The sequence below is a fragment of the Prionailurus bengalensis genome, chromosome C2 (genome assembly GCF_016509475.1).
Source record: "Prionailurus bengalensis isolate Pbe53 chromosome C2, Fcat_Pben_1.1_paternal_pri, whole genome shotgun sequence".
Taxonomy (NCBI): domain Eukaryota; kingdom Metazoa; phylum Chordata; class Mammalia; order Carnivora; family Felidae; genus Prionailurus; species Prionailurus bengalensis.
This window is the reverse complement of record NC_057350.1, coordinates 81,372,112-81,397,089: the sequence shown is the minus strand read 5'-3', so window position 1 is coordinate 81,397,089 and position 24,978 is coordinate 81,372,112. Positions and strand designations below refer to the sequence as shown.

At 41.2% G+C, this 24,978-nt stretch overlaps 1 protein-coding gene across 3 annotated transcripts in view; it reads left to right on the top strand.

Moving 5' to 3' along the window:
• The window catches only part of KNG1 (kininogen 1), a 28,321-nt gene extending 9,399 nt beyond the window's left edge, over positions 1-18,922 (top strand). The window contains exons 4-11 of one of the 3 annotated variants that reach the window (XM_043594644.1): positions 834-1,006; positions 1,889-1,996; positions 8,900-8,984; positions 9,850-10,022; positions 14,806-14,913; positions 15,031-15,117; positions 16,555-16,632; positions 18,692-18,922. In XM_043594644.1, the coding sequence (XP_043450579.1) occupies positions 834-1,006; positions 1,889-1,996; positions 8,900-8,984; positions 9,850-10,022; positions 14,806-14,913; positions 15,031-15,117; positions 16,555-16,632; positions 18,692-18,772 (893 nt within the window). In that variant the 3' untranslated portion in view covers positions 18,773-18,922. The other 2 variants (XM_043594645.1, XM_043594646.1) reach the window with 2 other exon arrangements.
• Positions 18,923-24,978: the final 6,056 nt, after the last annotated feature.

Genomic DNA, 24,978 nt, shown 5'->3' with positions numbered 1-24,978 from the left:
TGCACAAGCAGAAGCCTGATGTGGGGCTCAAACCCACAAACTGAGATCATTATCTGAGCCCTTAACTAAGAGTCAGATGCTCAAATGACTGAGCCATCCAGGCGCCACTAAATTCATGTTACTTGTATGATTTAAAATTACTTTTAAATAAATTTAAAATAAGTGCACAATAGTATGCATGTAAGATGTTCCTAAGTAAATAATATAGGTTTATCTCTCTGACTAAAAAGCGGTCTTGCATTCTCTTTTTTTTTTTTTTTTTTAGCATTTACTTATTTATTTATTTTTTTTTTTTTGAGAGACAGAGAGAGGCAGAGCATGAGTGAGGGAGGAACAGAGAGAGACGGAGACACAGAATCTGAAGCAGGCTCCAGGCTCTGAGCTGTCAGCACAGAGCCCGACCCAGGTCTTGAACCCACGAACTGTAAGATCATGACCTGAGCCAAAGTCAGATGCTTAACCGACTGCGCCACCCAGGCGCCCCTCACTTTTTTTTTTAACTTTATTTATTTATTTTGAGAGAGAGAGAGAGAGGAAGAGAGAGCAGGGGAAGGGCAGAGAGAAAGAATACCAAACAGGGCCTGTGCTGCCAGCACAGAGCCCCACTTGAGGCTCAGTCCTACGAACCATAAGATCGTGACCTGAGCTGAAATCGAAAACCAGTTGCTTAACCGACTGAGCCACCCAGGCGCCCCTCGCCTTCTCTTTCTTTAATGTATACTACGATTTACTGGAAAGTTTACCAGGGCCTTCTAAGTTATCTTATTTAGGGCAGCGTACGTGAACGAAGGTTTCACTCATTAATGCTGCCCTTTTGCCTGCTCTTTGTCAAGCCGAGGGTCCTGTGGTGACAAGCCAGTATGACTGCCTTGGCTGTGTGCACCCCATATCGACTGCGAGCCTTGACCTGGAGCCCGTTCTCAGACACGCCATTCAACATTTTAACAACCACACCGGTCATTCCCACCTCTTTGCTCTTAGAGAAGTCAAGAGGGCCCACAGACAGGTTTGTTCTTTAATTTTTCATTCCGCACGGTAGTCAGTATTACATGTTCTTTGTAGAGACAGTGAAATGGAAAAGCTGTTCTGTCCTTAGGGTCTTAAGAAAACTTTATTAATACCTCACTACCGTGAGGCAGACTTGGCTCCAAAAATTAAATTGTATCTAAAAGGATGGCACAGCTTTCTGGGTACCCTCTAAATCATAGGTTCCGTACCATCAGGAAAAAAAGTAAATACTTGCAACTCTGGTCTTTTCGTTGCCTCCATTCGTTAAGCCTTTAGTGACGGTCGACTGGCTCCCTTGCATTTCAGCCTCTAATTACGAAGGACTCACTTTGGTCGGTAACATTCCCTGCTTTAATCGACCTTCCAATTTGCTTTCATGCAAGACATGTGCTTTGCTCAGTTATGTCCATAGCCAGCTATCAGGGTGCAACTGGGCCCAGATAAAGCAGGAGAGATCTCATTGCCTGGCATTCTGGGAACCTGAGGACCTACTGGTGAAAGTCACCCAAGTTCCAGAGTTTTCTTCATCCATCTAGAACAGCATTATGCATATTTCACAAATTCAGTGGAAGACTTTCTTCCTGCCGCCTAGCTGAGGAAATACTGCTAGGTCTTACTTAAGAAAATACAGTACCTCCGCGTGTAGATTGCATTTGGTTGTTTGATGTGTAGGAGTGTGGTGCGTGCGTGTGCATATGTGCGTGCGTGCACATGGGGAGGGAGTGAGAGTCATAAAGCGCTCAATATTTATTCAGAAATGCCTTCTGCCTAGTAATAATCATCGTTCATATTTTTGAGCCAGGCAGCATCCTACACTCGTCATAACACTGTGAGTGATGTTTAAAGTGCCTTTTAAATATTCAGTCCAAAACTGTTTCAGGTGGTGGCTGGATGGAATTATGAAATTACTTACTCAATTGTGCAGACGAATTGCTCCAAGGAACATTTTCTGTTCTTAACTCCAGACTGCAAGTCCCTTTTGAATGGTGTAAGTAGGCAAACATCTAATTATAAAGTTCTTAGCATTTTGTGTCCAGTCTTTCCAAGCGTGGAAAGTCTCAGCTGTGTGGGAAGACTCAGTCACTAAAATGTTAGGTGATCTTCACCGGTTCACATTCCCTTGGGGATTCCGAAGCTCTCAGCACTGGTCAGGCTGCCTTACCTACCCGGTCAGAGAATCTGCACACCTAGCAATAGCCCTTACAGATATAAGCGGGGAGTAGGAAGAGCCTGAGACAAAATAATGCCATGATCAAGTTTGTCTTTTCACGCCTTCGCTTTCCTATCTTCTTTTCTTCCCCATGTGCTCAATGTCCTGACTCCAAGCTCTACCCAGAGCAGTCCCTCATTTTCAACTTGTCTCTGCTTGTTTTCTCACCCTTTCTCCCCTGCTCTGATCTCTAACAAACACATCCCGAGTCTCCATCCCTTACGGACCCTTTCTGGGATGATATCTTTTGGTCTGAACCAAAATTATGTTAAAAGAGAGCATCTCAAGGTAATCGTCATTAGCACATGTTGAGATAGCTAAGTCTGCTTCCGATTCTGTGTCTCCCTCTCTCTCTGCCCCTCCCCCGTTCATGCTCTGTCTCTCTCTGTCTCAAAAATAAATAAATGTTAAAAATATATATATATATTTAAAAAAAAGAGGGGCGCCTGGCTGGCGCAGTCGGTTGAGCGTCCGACTTCAGCCAGGTCACGATCTCGCGGTCCGTGGGTTCGAGCCCCGCGTCGGGCTCTGGGCTGATGGCTCAGAGCCTGGAGCCTGTTTCCGATTCTGTGTCTCCCTCTCTCTCTCTCTGCCCCTCCCCTGTTCATGCTCTGTCTCTCTCTGTCCCAAAAATAAATAAACGTTGAAAAAAAAATTTAAAAAAAAAAAAAAAGAGATAGCTAAGGCATGAAGACCTCCCCGAGGATATTGGCATTTTAGCCAAAGACTGCTTTAAGCAATGGATGACTTAAATCCAGTAACTTGACTTTTAGGCTTCTAATCTATGGGAAGAAAATGAGGAATCCAGACAGCAAGGTGTTAATTTCAGCCTTATTATTAATAGAAAAACATTGGAAGTAACATATCTTCAGCAGTAGGGAATGGTTAAGTAAATTATAGTAGTATATCCATATAGTAGAATATGTGTGGCCATTAAGATTCTGTTTCAAGTTTTTAGTGACTTAGTGAAATGGCTGTAATATGTTAAGTAAAAAAAATAAGGTAAAGAACTATATAGACAGATTCATTCAAACGTGTAAAGTAAACATAAGTATCAATAGTGATGAGAAACAAATATGCCAAAATATAAAATATCATTAACCTTCAGGTGGGAATATAGGTGTTTTTTTCTGATTCTTCATACTTTTTGGAACTCTTCAGTCCTTCTCAGTGTTTCTGTTGAAGCGTATACTAATTTCATAATTGGAAAATTCCCAGAGTGGGAGAAAAAATTTGCAAATCACTTATCTGATAAGGGGTTAGGATGAAGACTATATTAAAAACCCCTACAATGTAACAACAAAAAGATAACCCAATTTAAAAACAGGCAGAGGGATTAAAAAGATATTACTCGGGGCGCCTGGGTGGCTCAGTCGATTGAGTGTCTGACTTCGGCTCAGGTCACGATCTCACAGTTCGTGGGTTCGAGCCCCATGTCGAGCTCTGTGCTGACAGCTTAGAGACTGGAGCCTGCTTCGGATTCTGTGTCTCCCTCTCTCTCTGCCCCTAACCCACTCGCATTCTGTCTCTGTCTCTCTCAAATATAAATAAACATTAAAAAAATATTTTTAAAGATATTTCTCTAAAAAAAACCTATAAATGGCCAATAAGCACCATCAGAAGAATGTGAATACAAGCCACAGTGAGATGCCACTTCAGACCCAGAGGATGGTTATAATTTTTAATCATTGGAAAATAGCAAGTATCGAGGCAGCTGTGGAGAAATTAGAACTTTCGCATATTCCTGCTGGGAATGCAAAATGATGCAGCCACTGTGGAAAACAGTTTAGCAGTCCCTCGAAAAGAAAAACATAGAGTTACCATATGACCCAGCAGCTGCACGCCTAGGCGTATACCCCAAAAGAGTTGAAAACGGGGACTCAAACAGTTAGTTGGATGTCAATATTCATTGTAGCATTATTCCCAATAGCCAAAAGGTGGAAATAACCCAAAGGTCCGTCAACAGATGAATGGGTAAACAAAATGTCATATATGGATAAGACAATGGAAAATGTTTAGCCATAGAAAGGAAAGAAGATCTGATACATGCTACAACGTGGATGAACCTTGAAATCATGCTAAGTGAAATAAGCTAGGCACAAAAGGACAAATGTATGATTCCACTTATATGAAATACCTAGCATAAGCACATTCATAGAGACAAAAAGTAGATTAGAGTTTATCAGAGGCTGGAGGAGGGAGAATGGGGATTTATTGTTTAATAATTGTTTGTTGAGGTGATGAAAATTTTTGGAAACAGTGGTGATGGCAGCACACGACTGAATGCAATTAATGCCACTGAATTGTACATTAAAAAAATTTTTTTTAACGTTTATTTATTATTGAGAGACAGAGAGACACAGAGCGTGAGTAGGGGAGGGGCAGAGAGAGCGGGAGACACAGAATCCGAAGCAGGCTCCAGGCTCTGAGCTGTCAGCACAGAGCCCGAGGCGAGGCTCGAACGCACAAAACGCAGGATCATGACCTAGGCCGAAGTTGGACGCTCAACCGACTGAGCCACCCAGGCGCCCCTGAATTGTACATTTTTAAATGGTTAAAATAGCTAATTTTACATTGTATCTATTTTACCATAAAAAAAAAAACAGTAAAAAGAGAGAGGAATCTTCTAAAAAGATATGTTCTCACTACTATTTAACTTTGCCAGTTTGATTCAAGTCTGACGTTCAAGCATCCATTAACACCTCCTGCTTTTACATTTAGTTAACGGCTTGAGGTTACATAAGCCTACATCCTTTCCAGCTTTAATCTTTCTGCATCTATTTGTAAGGCCTCAATTTAGTTTTCTGTTTGCAACAAGAGAGATACTCAAAGGCCAGTTGGAGCCACAAAGCCAATCAGATTTTTGGTTCAGACTCTCTGGGCCTCCACTTCCTCATTTATAAAAGCGTGAAGAACACAGTTGGTTAAGCGTCCAACTTCGGCTCAGGTCATAATCTCGCAGTTTGTGGGTTCAAGCCCCAAGTCAGGTTCTGTGCTGACAGCTCGAGCCTGGAGCCTGATTCAGATTCTGTCTCTCTCTTTCTCTCACTCTCTCTCTCTCTCTGCCCCTCCCTCATTGCACTCTCTTTCTCTCTTTCTCAAAAACAAACATTAAAATAAAATTTTTAAAAGAGTGAAGAAGAACAACACCTATCTCACAGAGGTGTTAGTATAGCTCAAGGGCATGAAATAGAAATGAAGTGTTCTGCCCACATTGGTATAGTTTAAGGCCTTGCTGTTCAAAGTGTGTTACAACGACCAGCAGCATCAGCATCACCAGGGAAGCTGTTAGAAAAGTAGCATCTCAACCGCCCCCATGCCTTCTAAATCAGAATCTGCATATTAACAAGATCCTCAGGTGATTTGTTTGCATACTAAAGCTTGAAAAGCACCACACAAGAGGTTCCATAAGTAGTTCGCAGGCCATGCTGCATATTAGAATCACTCAGCTAGCTTTAAAAAGTGCCTATTCCCAGGCCATTCCCCCAGACGTTCTGATGTAATTGGCCTGGGTGTGTCCCTGGAATCAGAATGATCTAAAATCTGCTCACGTAAACTAAATATGCCATATAATTGAGAACCTTTGGGCTACTTCCAGCTTCCTCACCCCATCCAAAATTAAGATATCGTGAATGTGGTGTTCGCTGTATCTTTAAAAAATATGACATTATATATATGTTCCTTTATTGGAATATACATATATAGAAAACTTTAAGAAATGCAGAAACATAAAAAAAAAAAAATAACACTGAATCACACATGCCCAAACATCCAAAGATATCTTAGTATATTTCCCTCTTGTCTTTTTTGTAGGGGATATGGATAATTTTTGGTAATTTTTTTGTCTGTATATATATCTAGAATATTTCTCACTAATGATAATCCTAGATTCATTTTGTTTTTTGTTGTTGGTTATTGCTATTAGGAATTAAACCCTTATGTTTTTACTTTTTCTCTTTTAAATAAGTTATTATATATACAACTGTATCAATTTTTATTTATTTTTCTTATATCCAGCAACTTCACTGAATTCTTATTAGCTCTAACAGCTTCTCATTGATTCTTTTCATCCAGGCATACAATAATGTGTTATGCAAAAAATACCTTTATTTTCTTCTTTCTGATGCTTATTTTTTTGTTCTATGTCTCAATGAATTGACCCAAATAGCCAGAGATAATTTTTGAAAAAATGGTGATTACACACTGTCATGTTTTAGGCCTGATTTTATCTGGAAAGCCTCTAGAATTTTGTCATTATTTTGCTGTGGGTTCCAGGCAGACACTCGTTGTCGTGTTAAGGAAGCCATCCTTACATTCCTGTTCTTTAAAGAGTTTTGTTCTGTTTTGGTTTGGTTTTAAATAAGAATTGGTATTGAATTTAGCTTTAGAATAGATGTTAAAATATGATATTAAATTTTTCTAATTTAATCTGTTATGTTGTTTTGACAGCTTTCCTAACAGCGATCTTTAGATTCTTAAACTGAACTCACTATGTGTTTAGTGTTAATTATTATTTAAATATGCTTCTGGATCCTATTTCTAGTTTAGAAATTCTACATCTATATTTACAAATGAAAGTGGCTTAACAGTTTCTGGGTGTGTGTTTGTATGTGTGTTCTATTTTTTTATGTTTTAATATCTTGATTACAGTTTTATAGTTTGCCACTATTATAGTTTGATTATAGTTGATTATAGTTTGCCACTATTTTCTTTTCTTTTTTTTTAAGTTTATTTATGTTATTCTAGTAATCTCTATGCCCATTGTGGGGCTTGAACCTATGACCCTGAGATCAAAAGTCATCTGCTCCACCAACTGAGCCAGCCGAGCACCTCTGCCACTATTTTCTGTATTCAGAGACAGTTTATATAACATGGGAATATATATACCTTAATTTTTGAAATTATTCATCCATAAAACATCTCTGTTATTTGGAGGTGGAAAGTAGAATGGGAGTTTAGACTAAGAATAGCATTCTCTCCTTCTTCTCCAGTCATTGGTCTATTCAAGTTTTCTTCTTGTTTTTAAGTCAATATTGGTTATTTATAGTTTTTGAGGAAAGTATCTATTTCTTTGGGATTTAAATGATCATATACTTGTTTATAATATTCTCTTATATTTTTATACTTCTCTGTATACTTTGCTATGTTGCCTTTCATATACATTTGATTTTTTTTCCTTACCCCGAGTGATCTTTTGGATTTTTTTTTTAATGTTTATTTATTTATTTTGAGAGACAGAGGGAAAGAGAGCAAGCAAGTGAGCAGGGGAGTGACAGAGAGAGAGAGAGAGAGAGAGAGAGAGAATCCTAAGCGGCTTCCTAGTTATCAGCAGGGAGCCCTATGCGGGCTCAGTCTCACAAATCATGAGGTCATGACCTGAGCCAAAATCAAGAGTCAGATGCTTAACTGACTGAGCCACTTAGGTGCCCCTGGATTTATTTTTTAATGCTAGTGCTTTCTATTTTCTAACTTATCAGTTTTGAAAAGTTTATAATCTGGCTTTATCTTGTTTTCTCCTTATTTTCCTTGAGCCTATTTATTATTCTGTTTCCTTTTTGAATTTCTTGAGAGAAACACCTACATTTGGAGTTGTTTTGTTTGTTTCTCATCTCCCTTTTTAAATTACAAAAGCGTATAAAGCCACAAGTTAATTCTAAATGATGCTCTGGCAATATGATGTTGAATTCTCATTTTTCTTCTTTCGTCTCTCACTTTTTTCCTTATCCAAGGAACCCTGCCTATTTAGGCAAATGTGTTTATATTTCCAAGTTGTTTACTTGTTTAAATTTACGTCATTAATTTTCAGGGAGTTTTTTTTTTTTTCTTTTTGGTGCTGAGGCCAAAGAACATGGCCTGTATTGTTTTTGATTTGCTAAATTTATTGAGCCATTTTTGTGACCTAGAATGGAAGCGATTAAAAATTTTGCATCATACTTATGAAAGTGTCACTTTGAATCATGTGTATTGTATGAAATTATGATTTAAATAAATCTTTATTATGTTACTCAAGTCTTCTGTGACCTTATTTATTTATTTATTTATTCCATTTGGCCTGTCTTAGGTTTATACTTGTACATTAAATTTTCCCACCACAATGATTTTTATCCATTTCTATTCCTATACATGTTTTGCTTTATGTATCTTGATCCCATGCTTCTAGACTGTATCTTTTACAAAAATAAAATAATCTTTTTTACTACATTTGTGAGGTTTTTTGTTACCTTGAATTTTACTTTTTCCAATATTAATTATATTTTAGCTCCTTTTTTTGTCATACTTGCCTCCTACAGCTTTGCTCATTCATTATATTTAACCTTTCTTTTTTTATGATCAGAACTGATACTTGAAGATGCAATACATTACTTTTGTTTTTAACTTAATCTAAAAACCTTTGCCTTTCTAAAAGAAAATTTTATCCATTCATTTATATGGTTATTATTTCTATACTAGGTATTCCTGTCATCTCGTTTCATGTTTCTGTGGGTTTGTGTCTACTGTTCATTGTTGATGCTGTTAACTAATTGTTTTTTATTCTCCCTTTGTGATCAGACTGTGTTTCCTTTTGGTTCTCTATGTGATGATTTGTAAAGTCAATATACTATTTTTAGTATACTAGCTGTTTATTTAAAGCTTCTTAAACATGTGTTAACTTTATGTACCTATGTCCTTTTTAAAAACCAGGATATCGGTGAATGTACAGATCATGCACACGTGGATCTGCAGCTAAGAATTGCTTCTTTGTCGCAGAAGTGTGAACTCTATCCAGGTAGGAGCTGATGCGTGCTAGTGCTCTATGCTGCATGTTGGTCGCGGACAACTAGCTAGGTCTTTTCACAGAACTCGTGCTTTGGTGTCTGTCTTTGGCACAAAGTCTATATGACCAGCAGGTTTACTGAGAACAACTTAGCCCATCTCTGCCCAGCAGTATGGCGGTAGGCATAGGGGAGACTGCTCTGGAAGTAGCCGGAAGGGAATGTCGTGGCAAAAGGGGAAATTGCTGCCCTCTGGGTACAAACAACGCCAGCCAGTTTCCTTGTACAAGATGTCCCTAAAATCAGGTGCTGTAAATGGGGAAAGCTGCATCTCATTTTTGACCACTCAGAGTAAAAATAAGCCTTTCAAATTAAAGATTTTCCCCCCTACATGTTATAATGGAGGGAAAGGGAAATACTGCAAGATTATGGTCAAGTCCTTATTTCTTATGTCAAGAGTCAGCTTTTCTCATCCTCGGAAGATAGTTGTATACATGTCCTGATGAGAAGCATGACTGAAGCTGACTGCTCCCCGGAAAAATAGGACTTACCTTTTTCCCACTAGAGAATCTTTCCTTTAAGTTAAGCATTGCTTTTTGCAGTTTCGATGACAAATGCAAAAACTTAGGAAAAGTACAGCATATCAATTGAGCCACTAGTGTCTCCTGATTGAATGTTTCCCTAAACACACTTGGCTCTGAGAAGAGGAAAAGAGGAGAGGCAGTAAGGTGAAGGTCAGACAGACAACCTCCACTCACTCCTGGGCCTTGGGCTGTCATGTGATCCTCTATAAATGACCCTGCAGGTCATGTGCAGGGGAGATAGTAGGCTATGCTTCTCCTTCAGTGACACGCTGACTTAAAAGCTGATTTTTTTCAGGAGAGGATTTTATAGAACCGCCTCCCAGTATTTGCCCTGGCTGTCCCAAAGAGATACCTGTCAACAGCCCAGAGCTGGAGGTGGCTCTGAATCATTCCACTGCAAAGCTTAATGCGGAGAATAATGGAACGTTCTATTTCAAGATTGACCACGTGAAAAGTGCAACAGTACAGGTCTGTAAATTATGCTACAAAAATAGTGATCTTATAGCCGATGTGTGAATTGCTTACTAATTTTACCACTGTCCTTGGCTCTGCATTGAGAACCAGTGTCACGGTGAACAGGATTTGGGAGATTTGAATTTCAAGTCCCAACCTCGCTGCATTCTTTGTGAGTGATCTTGGAAGAGTCACTTAGAACATTTTCTCCATTTTCTCTCTGTAAACGATAGGGGTGAAGATCAAATAAGAACATATATGTCAGTCACTTTTCAAACTCTCAATCGCTCTCTAAATACTAGCAACTGTTCTATAATTAACAAAATTCAGTGCTAGGAGAAGCAAGAGTCATTCTTTGCCTTTCTGGACTCATCTCTCACTGTGGCATCACTTTGTGCCTTGGGCTCAGCCCCATCATCTGTCACTGCCCAGACTGTCTTCACCCTCTCACCTCCAAGTCATTTCTCCCCTACCTGGGGGACGCTTCCCTCCTACAAATGTACCCTCTGGGGATTCATCTCTCTTTCCATGCCCTGTCAATAGAGGCTAAGGAGTGTCCTGGTCCAGGGGTTAAGAGACCCAGCTTTACCACAGCACCACCAATGTCCTCAGCAACCCCACAGCCAGCCACTCAGACTCACTCAGCCCTTGTGGCCCCATCTGAAAATTGAGTGGCTGGATTAATAGATCCCAAATTCCTTCCACTCCAGCAACCTATGACCAATGTATTCATGAACAGAGTCCTATAGTAGACCTCAAAACTGGCTTCCGTAAATACCAGCTAAAGAAAAGTCATCAAAATAAAACCAAACTGTTACAGCAAGCCAACATGATCTTTATAATCTGGTGAAAGAAATATCACTAAAAACGAGTTCATACTTTTGACTTAGTAATTGAATTTCTAGAAATAGAAACTAGAAGTCGTCTTTATGGACAGTGATATTCGTTGCAGCTTTAACAATAAAAGCCAAAAAGAAAAGGTAAACTGTCAAAATGATCAATAATACAGAGGTGATGAAATACGTCCGGCATGCCCTTCAAATGGAGCAAATAAGCAGCAGCTTAAAGTATCTTTCTGACGCGCTCTTGGCGTGTGGGCAATGACCCGTGTTAAAATATGCAGTGGAAAACAAGAAGCCATAAAACTGAACACACATACATCTTTGAAAAAGTACAGAAAACAGGGGTGCCTGGGTGGCTCAGTTGATAATGTGTCCGACTTCGGCTCAGGTCATGATCTCACGGTCTGTGAGTTTGAGCCCCGCATCAGGCTCTGTGCTGACAGCTCGGAGCCTGGAGCCTGCTTCAGATTCTGTGCCTCCCTCTCTCTCTGCTCCTCCCCTGCTCACACTCTGTCTCTGTTTCTGTCTCTCTCTCTCTCTCTCTCAAAAATAAACATTAAAACAATTTTTTTTAAAGTACAGAAAACAATGCTGAAAAGAAACAGGTGCCTCACGCTATTCACAGTGGTGGTTTTTAGGCGACAGCCCAATGAGCTATTTATTTCCATCCTTCTAATTTCCTGTTTTAGTTTTTTTTATAACCAAAGAAAACCCCTAAATGAATGGTATTAAAGTGAATCAAACCTGACCCTTTGATCTGTCTCCTACTCAGGCACTTATTCCTGCCCCCCCACCCCCCTCCATGTCATTACCCTCTCCCTGGTCTCGCTGGCACGTGACCCACACCAGATTCACTTGGGGAAGATATCAATCTGTGCTACTGCTGTTTGTCACCTTTCCTTTGCAACTTGCATCTCTGCTTCCCTGTGAATGTCCCTTATTCGTAATGTTGCCGTAGTAGCACCGTCCTCTGCCCTTTATTACATGCCAGAGGTCTGCTGTCAGGGAGAGAACCACTAATTCCCAAGCGCGAATATATAGCCGTCTTAGTTGTTACAATTCTCTCTGTAAATTAGCACATCAACGTTCTAGCGTGTATGCACTAGATGTATGCAAGGATGCCAGGGAACACCACCAGGTAATGCTGTGAATTGAAGGGATCCCACATCCCTTCTTTTGCCAGATCAATCGGGAATGTTGTGAAAATTTCAAACTTACTTGTAAGAAATTAATCTTTGTTGCTGTTTGCCTTGAAAGAGAAGAATTTGCTCGTAGATCTTCGAGGCACAGCCTTGATGGAAGCAGCCAATTTACTAAAACCCAGTTTATCATTAAGATGACGTTGCTAAGAGCCAACCTCCAAATGACCAACCTGCCAAGTTGCTAGAGATTTATTTTACGGTTTTAGTCTCGCCTTGGCTTTGCATGTTTAGTCCTGTTTGAATGCATGTCCATTTCAAGCTGGGGTCATATTTCAGAAACCGAGAACTTCTTAAATCCTCTATTTTTCACACGTGAATGGCTGTGGTTTCTGTCACGTGCTGTTTGTTTCTGCCTCACCCCTGCTGCCGCTGCCATCAGTGTTCCTCCCTGCCTCTGCTCAAACGAATATACGTCAAGGATCTGTGTGTGCACGTTAAGGAACTTCTCCTTTGACAAAGTCCTAGAAATGTCAAGGGATACGTATACGTCTAAGACGATGCAAATTGCCAAATTACAAAAACATTGGCAGTTATGCCAATTTACATTCGCGTCAACTGGGTATTTAGACACTGATTAATGGTCTTGAATTCTACTCCTACTAGCAGTCATCGAGGCTGCATGTTCCCCACACCTGGCCAACACCAGGCATCATCGCTGGTTTTCATCTTTGCCAACATGGGAGATTAAAAACGATGTTGCATTGCTTTTTTAAGGTGCATATCCTTGGTTACTAATCAAGTAAATGTTTTTTTTCCAGGACAAACGACCATTTTAACTTCTTTTCTGACATATCTATTCATGTCCTTTGCACATTGGTTTTGGCGCTGGGCTTTATATTGATCCTACATCATATTTTTCCCAGTTTGCCTTCTACTTTGCTTACTGTGATTTTTGAGAATCAGTTTTCATTTCTGTATAGTCAAATTTAGACAGTTTTTTCCTTCCTTTAGGTTTCCTTCCTCTGCTTTTCACCTAGGAAAGACCTTCCTCATCCTGAGATCTGATGAACATTTACTTATATCTTTCTAGCTTGTTAATTTAATTTTTAAAATGCATATGGAACTTATATTGCTATATAGCGTTCTCCACTTTAAGAGCAAAACTTGGGCAGGATGGATTTAAGCAGGAAGACTTCTGATAAGAATGATACTTGATGATGATGGCAATATGGATGTGACCTTGAGGCCCTCAAACAGAAGGTCCTCCCCTCTGGACCCTGAATAAAGTTGGGTCTACAACTGTGGTTTGCAACTTTCTAAGGCAACATCACATTGACCAACCCTAAGGCCAAAAAATTGGATCAAAGTATACTCTGAAATGAGCAAGAAAATTAATGACCACCAAAGCATAGACTCTAACACTCTCTTAGAACCTTCCTCACCACTTACACATACACTTGGAGTTTTAGAAGTTAAATATTATATTCGTCTTAAGATTTTAACCATGCTTACCCAGCAAGACCATGGCAGGAAAGAGGGAGGAGGAGCTTTAGTTCTTCCTACAATTCTGCTTTCCTCACCTGCCTCCCATCATGCTTTCCCCATGTTTTCACAAAGTATAAGGAGACAGGGAAGCTGTTGACGTTTGCTTTTATAAAAATTGGATTGTACTATCAGTCCATAACTTCATTTTTTTCACTAAGGGTCATCCCTCCAGGTCAACAGATATGCATGATGTATTCTCTTGATGGCTACATAATCTCTCTCTCTCTCTCTCTCTCTCTCTCTCTCTCTCTCACACACACACACACACACACACACACTTAAATACTAGAATTAAATACCAAATACCTTGGTCTAGAAACCACACCAACTTTTCAATACCTAATAAAAACATTTTTATGCCGTGTATTTTTCAAGGGTAGAATAAGTATAGGATATGACATTTTAAAATGACTTAAAAAGCCACACTTGGGACTTGGTTAAAGTCAGAGTGGTTTAAAAACATGATTTTATTTTGTAAATAAATTGTGCCTCTCCTAGACTGAAAAAAAATTGGGGCCATAAATTGCTTAATGGAAGACAGCATTGTGTAATGACTAATGCTGTTGATAGAGATTAAAACAAATTCTTGGGGGTGCCTGGGTGGCCTCAGGCGGTTGAACATCTGTCTCTTGGTTTTGGGTCAGGTCATGATCTCATGGTTCGTGGGTTCAAGCCCTGCAATGGGCTCAACATTGACAGCATGGAGCCTGCTTGGGATTCTCTCTCTCTCTCTCTCTCTCTCTCTCTCTCTCTCTCACTGCCTCTCTCTCAACATAAATAAATAAACAAACAAAACCCCAAATTCTTAATATCAAAAAGGAAGAGAAGGAAGCTCAAAAATGCAAATAATTTTTCTAATTCCATAATTTCTATGGTGGTACTAACTCAGTATTTCTCAGTATTTTCAAAGAAAATGTTTAAGTTTTTCTTCCTATTTTTCTTAGATTCCATTACAACTTGCACCCTTGAGTCATTCATGAATTTTGCAGTGGTTGAACAATAAAGCTCAGAAAAATATAAAAATAGAAATTACAGTTTGCTTCCACCCCTCACTTAGAAAAGGAAATGAGACTAGCCATTAGCCAAATATTTTTCACATGCATACAGATTGAAAGTTTTGTTGTCAAACATTTGTACTTTTCTGTGCAACTCTCATTTGGTCAGTATATAATTCAAATGGCAATATTCTTCCCTAAAAGTCCTTAGGGTAAAAACATATGATTTATTATACAATATTAATCAGGCTCCTCCCTTGTGCTAATCTTCCAGGTGGTGGCTGGAAAGAAATTTTCTATTGAATTCACAGCCAGGGAAACCACGTGCTCCAAGGAAAGTAATGAAGAGTTGACAGAAAGTTGCAATACCAATAAATTTGGAGTGAGTAGTAACACAACTGTATACTTGTTCCTTGGAAACCTTTTTGATGTGTTATACTTGTTTAAGCATCTCATGAATAACACTGTTCTCTCTTTTGACTTCCGTTTTCATGGATAGAAAATTCTAGACTGTAAAGCTGAAGTTCATGTGATACCTTGGGAGAAGAAAATTTACCCTACTGTCCACTGTCAATCACGGGGAGAGGTATGATTCTCATTACAGTCAGCTTGGGTCAATGTTGCTCATTCTAAAGTCCTATTTGGGGGTTGGAAATAAACCATTATTTAAGTGAATTGGGAGACTATCTTCTGAAAATGGGGAGAACTCTCACATTTCTGTGCTGATCTCTTTATGGCTAGAAGTGAGAGCAGCAGCCCTCTTAACTACTTGTCATGCATTGTCAGCATCCCATTGTCAGTGCGTACTCTCTTGGCAAAGTGCACACCCTGCTGGGAGAGTTGACACAAGCTGTGTACCTTCGAGGCGTGCCTGAGACGAGGCACAGCTCTCCAGTGCCCACTGCTAATGTCCAAGGAGCTCTGGAGAAATGCAGATCTCAGCCCCACTCCACATCTACTGACTCAAAATCTGCATTTAATGTGATCGCTATAGGATTCATACCCATGTTCAAGTTTGGGAAGCACTGGTTTGCATCGTTTTTTTAATTTGTGAAAGATCCCTGGGAGGTAAGTGAGACTTTCCCCGTTGTCAATGTTATGATACTAAATATTACAAAGATGCTGAGGTCCTAGGGTGACTAATAACAGTATCAAGTGCATCTCTGTCCCAGGCTCTGTAGTGAGAGCTTCACACATATTTTCCTCCTGACACCTCTATGAGGCAAGTGCTATTATCATCCTATTTACAGATGGGAGAAGTGAAGCCAGCGATGCTTGGATTCAAATCTAGATCAAATAAGAACCCACCCTATTCACTGTCATGCTGATAACTAGTAGGGTCTGACTGGTGTGACGCCCAAAACCATGCTCTTTGCACCGCCAGACATTGCCTCCAACCATCACATTCTCACAGGTAGTGAAATTGTAGGTAGAAATAACCCACAAGTCCGTATCTTCAATGCATTCGGCCTCTTCTCACTTTTTTTCTGACTTAGGTTTTTTGCCATGTGTATGTACGTATATAGCCTAACACAAACATTATACAAAGACTGCATTTCAAGCTTGTGAACATGTCCTAATGTGTTTCAGTCCAACAAAGGAATTGTGGATATACGCTCCCTAGATATTCAGCTCATAAAAGCCCACATAGGACCTTTTAGGATAAAGACAGTAATTGTGCTGAAGGAAACAGTATTGATGAGTAAATAATGTGTTGTGGCTTATATAATCATAGACTTAGAAGGTACGCTAGAGATCATGTAGTTCAACCACCCAACTTTTCCAGATGAAGAAAAAACTCTCCAGCTTAGATTATTAAGAACAATACCCACAAATTATAAAATCAATCAAAAGAGGAAAAAATATTCATTTCAACCTCTTTTCAATATTAATATAGTGTTTAAAGTCTGGTAGACTTGCCCCATTGTAAACCAAGATAGCATTGCCAAGATTCAGTCCCTTCTGTCTTCATTGATAGTATGGTTTTCGCAGTAATGCATTCATCTTAATATTTCCTGTTTAGACCACATTGATGAAAAGGCCTCCAGGTTTTTCACCTTTCCGATCAGTACAAGTGGAGAAAACAAAAGAAGGAACAACTGTAAGTCCACCCCACACTTCCATGGCCTCTGTACAAGATGAAGAGCAGGATTCAGGAAAAGAACAAGGACCCACTCGTGGGCATGGCTGGGGTCATGGAAAGCAAATAAAACATGGCTTTGGCCATGGCCATAAACATGAGCATGACCAAGGCCATAGGCACAATAGGGGACGTGGCCTTGGCCATGGACATCAAAAACAACATGGCTTTGCCCATGGACATCAAAAGCAACATGGCTTTGGCCATGGACATCAACAGCAACATGGCCTTGGTCATGGACATCAACAGGAACTTGACTATGATCTTGAACACCAAGGGAGACATGGCCTTGGCCATGGACATCAAAGGGGACGTGGCCTAGCCCATGGACATACCCATGAGCATGGTCATGGCCATGGAAAATATAAAAAGAAAAGAAAAGACAATGAAAAGGACAATGGTTGGAGAATAGAGCATTTGGCAAGTTCTTCTGAAGATAGTACTACCTCTTCTGCACAGACACAAGAGAAGACAGAAGGGCCAACACCCCTCCCTCCCCTAGCCCAGCCAGGTATAGCAGTTACCTTGCCTGACTTTCAGGACTCAGATCTCATTGCAGCTGTGATGTCTAACACACCACCAACTCCCACAGAGAGTGATGATGATTGGATCCCTGACATCCAGATAGAAAAAAATAGCCTTTCATTTAACCTGATACCTGACTTTCCAGAAAAAACCTCCCCCAAATGTCCCGGACGCCCCTGGAAGCCAGTTAATGGAATGAATCCAACTGTGGAAATCAAAGAATTTCATGATTTTGATCTCTCTGATGCTTTGTATTAATTTATGCAGCCATGAGTCTTTCCTTAGCATGTCAGCATTCCTTCCCCCCACTGTCTAAATATCCTGATACAATGCACTGAGAGCCACGAAGCTTCAGAACAGCCTAGAAAGAAGGGGTGAGACTCCCAGTGGGGACACCGTCAATCTCTGGATGACATAAAACTTTGTGCAGAATCCTAAATCCTCTCTGGGACTTCCTCAGAAGTTTTCTTAACTAGCACAGAAAATGGACAAACTGATGTGCCTTATGGCCTGTGGCAATTTGCTTTTCTGATGACGAATGTGTACCTTAAAATGCATGCCATCGATTTTCATACAAAGATTCGTGACATTCTGAATAAAGTGTGGCATCTGATCCCTGAGCACAAGTGCAAATAAGGGAAGTCAAGAGACTGAATGCTGAATTTCTTAATGGGAAAAAAATAAAAATAATAAAACCTCCAGAGGTTATAAAGAGGGACAACAAGAAAGAAAGCCAGTGTGGCCAAAGAGAGGATAGGGCGGAAGTAGATGAACTGACTTTCTGTTTCCAAAAGGGCTAGTTACATTACTCCCACATGAAAAAGCTGTCCTGATAATTCTCTTTCTGGGTGACAGTGTTTCCTGTAAGTCCATAATCTCCGTTTAGTCATTAAGGAGCCTTTGCAACAAGGCTTTCAAATAGGAGTTTTCTGCCTGTTTATTTGTTGTCCAGACCACATCGAGTAATCCTTAGTTTTTAGCAGCTCTGAGTTTAATGATAAGGATGGAAAGCAGAAGAAGTAATATAGAGGCAGGCTTGCCAAGGAAAACCTTTTTTTAATCATTGACAAGGGAATATCATAAGATGTGATGCAAATTTCATTCAGAAATTTTATGAGGAAATTCCTCTCTGGCCTCCCTTTATGATCATATCATCTTTTTGCTGTGACATTGAAGGTACTGATTTTTGCAAAGGAGAACAGTATGATCAATGTGATTGTCTCCAAGTGCCTTATACCACGAGGAGGCATTTATTTTCTAAGCCTTGCTATGCTTTTGCCTAGGGAGACAAGATAGGGGTTTAAACGGCTGCGCTTACTGTGGATGAATGTGTCCCTGCTACTTCGATTCATTGGATGCATTTGAACCTCCGAGTTTTTATTTCATTTCAAATATCATCGATGATGTCAGGAAAAAGTCTCGTCTTGTCAACTGGTGGCTTCACCTTTCTTTTACCGAATGATAGCAGATTAACAGAGTTTTACTATACTTACAGAGGCACCTAAGGCCCTGCGAATACATGGGCCGACCTCGGGAGGCAGGGGCCGAGCCAGCAGCTGGGAGTGAGGTCTCTTGACCAGTGGGCAGAACCTTCACGCCTGGCCCAGTAGCCCCAACAACCCCTATCACCAGCCCTGCGTGGAAGGACAAGAAGATGGGATACAATTTACAGAGAAGAATGCCATTTTACTGTTCTGTTGCTGGGTGAAATAAAGTTCAGTCTTGATGCTCTCGTTCCTGGTGGTCTTCTTTTGGCCACACCATCCTCAGCAAAGCCCAGTGGGTGGGAGAGCCAGTGCTACGGCTCTGCCATGGAAACTCATAGTCCAACTCTAGAGCGTCCTTGCTAACCGGGGCAGGAATCCTTTAAGTGAGGCTTTGCTAACCAAGACCTCCTGATGGGTGCTCAATACAGGGTTAGCGGGTCAGGTTTCTACCAGCAATCTGAGGACTCTCTCTCAGCCTCCCCTTCCTCCTCCTCCTGATTCCCAGCCTAAACCTAAAGGTAATTTCATTTTATTATTGGTTTTTATGATCCAGATAATTATCAAAAAAGAAAGAAAAATCTTTTGTTAATAGGCTACCAACTTCTTATCAGAAAATACCTAATTTCAAAAACCTTTTGAAGAAAGGTAAAATTATCATTTTGGTCTGAGGAAAGGAGAAAATAGGAAGCCAGTAGAATAAAAAGTGATAAAGGGGCACCTGGGTGGCTCAGTCGGTTACGCGTCCGACTCTTGATTTTGGCTCCGGTCACGATCTCATGGTTTGTGGGATCGAGCCCTGCATCGGGCTCTGTACTGACGTTGAGGAGCCTGCTTGGGATTCCCTCTCTCTCCCCTCCCTTTCCTGCCCCTCCCCCACTCATGTGCGCATGCTCTCTCTCTCTCAAAATAAACAAACATCTTTTTAAAAAGCAATAGAGATTTTAAATTTTCTGTACTGAATGGATCGAATGCCTGTTATAGCCATTTACTGTGCTAGACCATTTCCTTTTGGTGTGTGACTTAATCCTCATGACCACTCTGAGGTCCCCGTGATCACCTTTCTTTCACAAGGAGGAAACTGTAGCTCTCAGTGCCCTGCCCGGGGTCACACAGTCAATATGTGACGGAACTGGCATTCAGACTCGGAGCTTTTGAACTGTGCTACACCATGTTATCAGGAGGCCTTATTATCAACATTGTCATTATAAAAAACCACACGAAGATAGCTTCTGACTCCAGGATGATCATTATCTCAATTCCAAGCCCCTTTTTAACTACTTCACCTTGGCAGGTGCCGTTTGGAGTCAGGCGGCCGGCCTTGGCCGTTTTCCACATGTTTAGCATGAGGTCCCAAGAAGAGAAGTTTTAAAAGACAAATCCTTTCCCTCAGAGAGCGTACAATCACGTTGGGCAGTCAAGACTAACGCACATAGAACAGACATTTAATCCAAGCCACGATTACTTGGGGAGCAAGGCAGGAGCTTGACTAATGTGATAGGAAGCCATGCGGAGGTGGAGAGGCCAACGTGGGCAGAGAAAAATGAAGCCCTGGTGGGAGTTTCAGCGAGGTCAGCCATGGAGTGCCTTTTACATCTCTTGAGCTGAGATGGGCCGAAGAGTGTTTAAGACCCATTATTCGGAAGATTCTGGAGTGCACAGATCAGAGCGAGACCAACTGGACTCAAGGCAGTCCCCCAGCCATCTCTAGTCCGCCATATGCCGTAATGCAAGAATGACCACTCCGGGCTGTCACGTAACGCCTACAGTTCTCACTTTACTCAGCCACATCAAGTAGGTCCACTTTGGACATTTTTAAAGATAAAATATTCATGAGTCTCCTGTGACCCAGCACCGACCTTTTACGCTTTTTGAAATTTCTGCGCCTTCCTCCCACTCCTGAGCCAAAGGCACACCCACGTTTTTGACTTCGGCTCTGGAACCACATACTCTTTGGCGTGGGAACTTCCTCTCGCCCAGTCCGCCTTCCTCACGCTGTCTAGGCCTAGCAGCTCAGGCAGGATGCCCTTGTTGGCTTTTTACCCCATCCTCCATTTCCTGCTTCTCAGCCTCGTTCCAAAAGACTTAAGGCTGGCTGGTCTCATCCCGGGATGTCCTGCACACATGCTCCAGCCCCTGTGCTGCTGCTCTGTGCCCTCGCCTCGTGGGGACGGCCAGACCTCCCCAAGGCCCCTGCGAGGAAACGTGAGAGGATCCAGTAGACATGATGCCAACCCACCCTTTGAAAAGTCCCGGTGTCTTTCCCTGGAGTAAGTCCCTCCAAAAGCAAAATAGTATGTCAACACCTTCTGTTAGGTTATTTTCCTTCAGCCTTCATTTTCCAAGAATCACCATTTGAGCACCATTCTGTCTTTTGCAAAACTTTAACTGGAGGGATTGCCCAGTGTATTCACATGGGAGGCAGTATGCAAAGTGGTTAAGAATCAGAGTCACGGGGCGCCTGGGTGGCGCAGTCGGTTAAGCGTCCGACTTCAGCCAGGTCACGATCTCGAGGTCTGTGAGTTCGAGCCCCGCGTCGGGCTCTGGGCTGATGGCTCAGAGCCTGGAGCCTGTTTCCGATTCTGTGTCTCCCTCTCTCTCTGCCCCTCCCCCGTTCATGCTCTGTCTCTCTCTGTCCCAAAAATAAATAAACGTTGAAAAAAAAATTAAAAAAAAAAAAAAGAATCAGAGTCACGCAGTTAGACGGCCTTAGTCCAAAAGCTGCAATGTATTCAATTTCTCAAGACCCCAGTTTCCTTATCTGAAATATGATGTTAATAATACCCTCACATCATAGATGTGTGGTGAGACTTAAAGCAGCTCATTCCTTTAATTGGCATAATGCTCAGCACTTGGCAAGCACTCAATAATGGGCAGCTCTCGGGGGCACCTGGCTGGCTCAGTCAGCAGAGCCTGCTGCTCTTGATCTCAGGGTTGTGAGTTCGAAACCCACGTTGGGTACAGAGATTACTATAAAAACAAAGGGTAACTGGGGCGCCTGGGTGGCTCAGTCAGTTAAGCGTCCGATTGCGGCTCAGGTCATGATCTCACAGTGGGTGAGTTCGAGCCCCGCGTCGCGCTCTGAGCTGACAGCTCAGAGCCTGGAGCCTGCTTCAGATTCTGTGTCTCCCTCTCTCTCTGACCCTCCCCCGTTCATGTTCCGTCTCTCTCTGTCTCAAAAATAAATAAACATTAAAAAAATTTTTTTTTAATTAAAAATAAAGGGTAACTATTATTGCATTACTAGGGCATACACAATATATTATTTTTAGAGCTTCCCTATGGGGGAAAATGTTTTGTCAGACAATGAGGGGTGTTGAACACAGCATACATCCCTTTCTACTTTTGCAGCCATAGCCAGGATGCCAAAGTTGTAATCGACTCGTATCAGGTGGCTGGTAATATCTAGTCTTTCATGTCAGATTCCCCAGGTTCTGAACCTCGACTTCATGTTAGAGTCACCTGGGGAGCTCTAGACAATATAAGCCCAAATCTCCTGAGTATCACCATTTCTCATAAGTTTTCCATTGATTATAATGCATCCAACAGTAAGGACAATTGATTTAGGCCCTCTCTGTTCTCTTTTTAATCTTAATTATCCAGTTTTACATTGGTCTACTTTATTAAGTCTTTTAAATCTTTTTGAAAACAGCAGGGTTATGAAACCTACAAGGGATGGATGGATGGATGGACTGATAGATGACTGTAAGTATTATATACGCTAGGATTGTCACAATAAGAACAGACAGTTCAAGATGGGTATAAGTGGCATTTCAAAAACTGACAAACAAATTACTTACTAAGTATGAAGAATGAAGGACAAGAATAACTAAAAATGACAAAAAGTTTTCCAGTCTAGCATGCCTAAGGGGATGGTAATGTCACTGAGAGAAGTAAGGAAATGGGGAACTGGTCTGTGGTTTCCAGTAACTCACAAAGAAATGGACTGACCCAAAAGGCACATAATTTAAGATATTTCGATCGCTGAATAAAGATATGAAATCAAGGGGTGCCTGGGTGGCTCAGTCAGTCGAGCGTCTGACTTCCGCTCAGGTCATGATCTCACCGTTCGTGAGTTCAAGCCCCGCGTCGGGCTCTGTGCTGACAGCTCGGAGCCTGGAGCCTGCTTCGGATTCGGTGTCTCCCTCTCTCTCTGCCCCTTCCCCACTCATGCTCTATCTGTCTCTCAAAGCTGAGTAAATGTTAAAAAAAATTTTTTTTAAATAAAAAAATAAAAAAGATATGAAATCAATACACAAGTGGAGTGTAGAGCACTTCTAAGTCCCACCTCAGATTACCTCATTTACTCTGATATCTGTGGCCCCTGCCATATACACAGGGGAGTATCATTAGCTACTCCTGGACGAAGCTTGTGGAGACTGTAATCACAGGACTCCTTCTAGCAAAAAGAAATAAAAGAAAGAAATTATTCTCTGAAAGCAATCTCAGCTTCTATTTCTACTAGTGAACCGGAAGCCCAAATCTAGCAAAAGCCCTTTGATACAACAGCTTTCCTGTCTTTTATCTGGCATGTGCGGATGGTATCATATTGAGTGTGTGGAAATCACACTATTTTATCATGGCTATTAAAATATAGATAAGGGACGCCTGGGTGGCTCAGTCGGTTGAGCGTCTGACTCTTGATTTCGGCTCAGGTCATGATTTCATGGTTTGTAGGAGCAAGCCCTGCGTCGGGCTCAGCGCTGACCGTGTGGAGCCTTCTTGGGATTCTGTCTCCCTCTCTGCACGACCCCGCTCAAGCGTGTGCACTCCACCCCCACCCCACTCAAGCGTGTGCACTCTCTCTCTCTTTCAAAATAAATAAATAAACTTCAAAAAAATCGATGAAATAGGTACACTTATGATGAACACCGGTGTAGAATTGTTGAATCACCAGATTGTATACCTGAAACTAATATAACACTGTATGCTAACTATCCTGGAATTAAAATTTAATAAAAAAAATAGGGGCTCCTGGGTGGCTCAGTCGGTTAAGCGTCCGACTTCGGCTCAGGTCATGATCTCATGGTTTCGTGAGTTCGAGCCCTGCGTCAGGCTCTGTGCTGACAGCTCAGAACCTGGAGCCTGCTTCGGATTCTGTGTCTCCCTCTCTCTCTGTCCCTCCCCTGCTCCTGCTCTGTCTCTCTCTGTCTCAAAAATAAATAATTTTTTAAAAAGCTAAAAAAATTTTTAAAAAGTAAAAATATTAAAGAAGTAAAAATTTAATAAAAAAATAAAACTTAATTAAAAAAAAAAAAACAAGATCCTGCCACTCCCACACTTAAAACTTTACGCCGGTTTTAGTTTACAAAAAATAATACTAAAACCCCATATTGTTGTCTCCAAGAACCCCTGTAACCACCTCTCATATTTCAAGCCACTCCCTTCTTCATTCACAGTGCTCTAGTGACAAAGGTCTTCCAACAATTCTCAGAATTGAACACACTTTCACGCATTAGATCCTTTATACTTTCTAGTCCCTTTTGACTTCATGAGTTTCCCCTGCTCTAAGCAAGGCAGCTGCCTTCCCATGCTTTAAGTCTTAGTTATAATTTCAGAGAGACTTTTCTCTGACAGTCCTATTCACCAGCCCCACACTCATTTTGTCTTTAAACACAACACCCCCCACTATTTTTCCCTTCAGAGCATCTGGGACTATCTGTTAAGATTTTGTGTCTTTATTTCAAATAACTATTTGTTAGTGTTTGATTGATTGATTGATTGATTTTATTGTTCAAAAATGTCAAATGCCTGCTATGTTGCTTTGCTCTAGGTCCTAGAACAATAGCAGTGCATGTCCTCATGAGCCTTACTTTCTAGCAGGAGAGATGGCAAATAAGGGAAATATAGCAGAGTTAGAGAACGTACAGTTGGGAGAAGGTTTGACTGGGTGAGTAGGATGGGGTTTTCTAAAGAAAAGATACTTAAGCGTAGACTTGAATGACACAAAGGAAAAGTTCGGAAGCCCTGAAGGAAAACCAGCCCATGCCGTAGATTAAGGGCTTGGGTCCTGTATCTGTGATTTGCCTATAAACACCAGGCAGAACTATTAGTAAGTAGCTGGGCATACGTGTAATGCCTAATGGGAGATATGGAGAAGGTGTGGCAGTCAAGTGTAGAAGCAATGTGGTCACTGAAACTGAGTGTAACTTGCCCAAGATAATGTTTTAGTGGGGGGGGGGGGGGTCAGGGAGGGATCTAGCTGAGGGTTTTTGTTTGTTTGTTGCAGAAATGTTAGAGACCAAGTGGCCATACAAAAAGTATCAATCGGTAACTTCCTTTGTGTTTTGACTTCAAG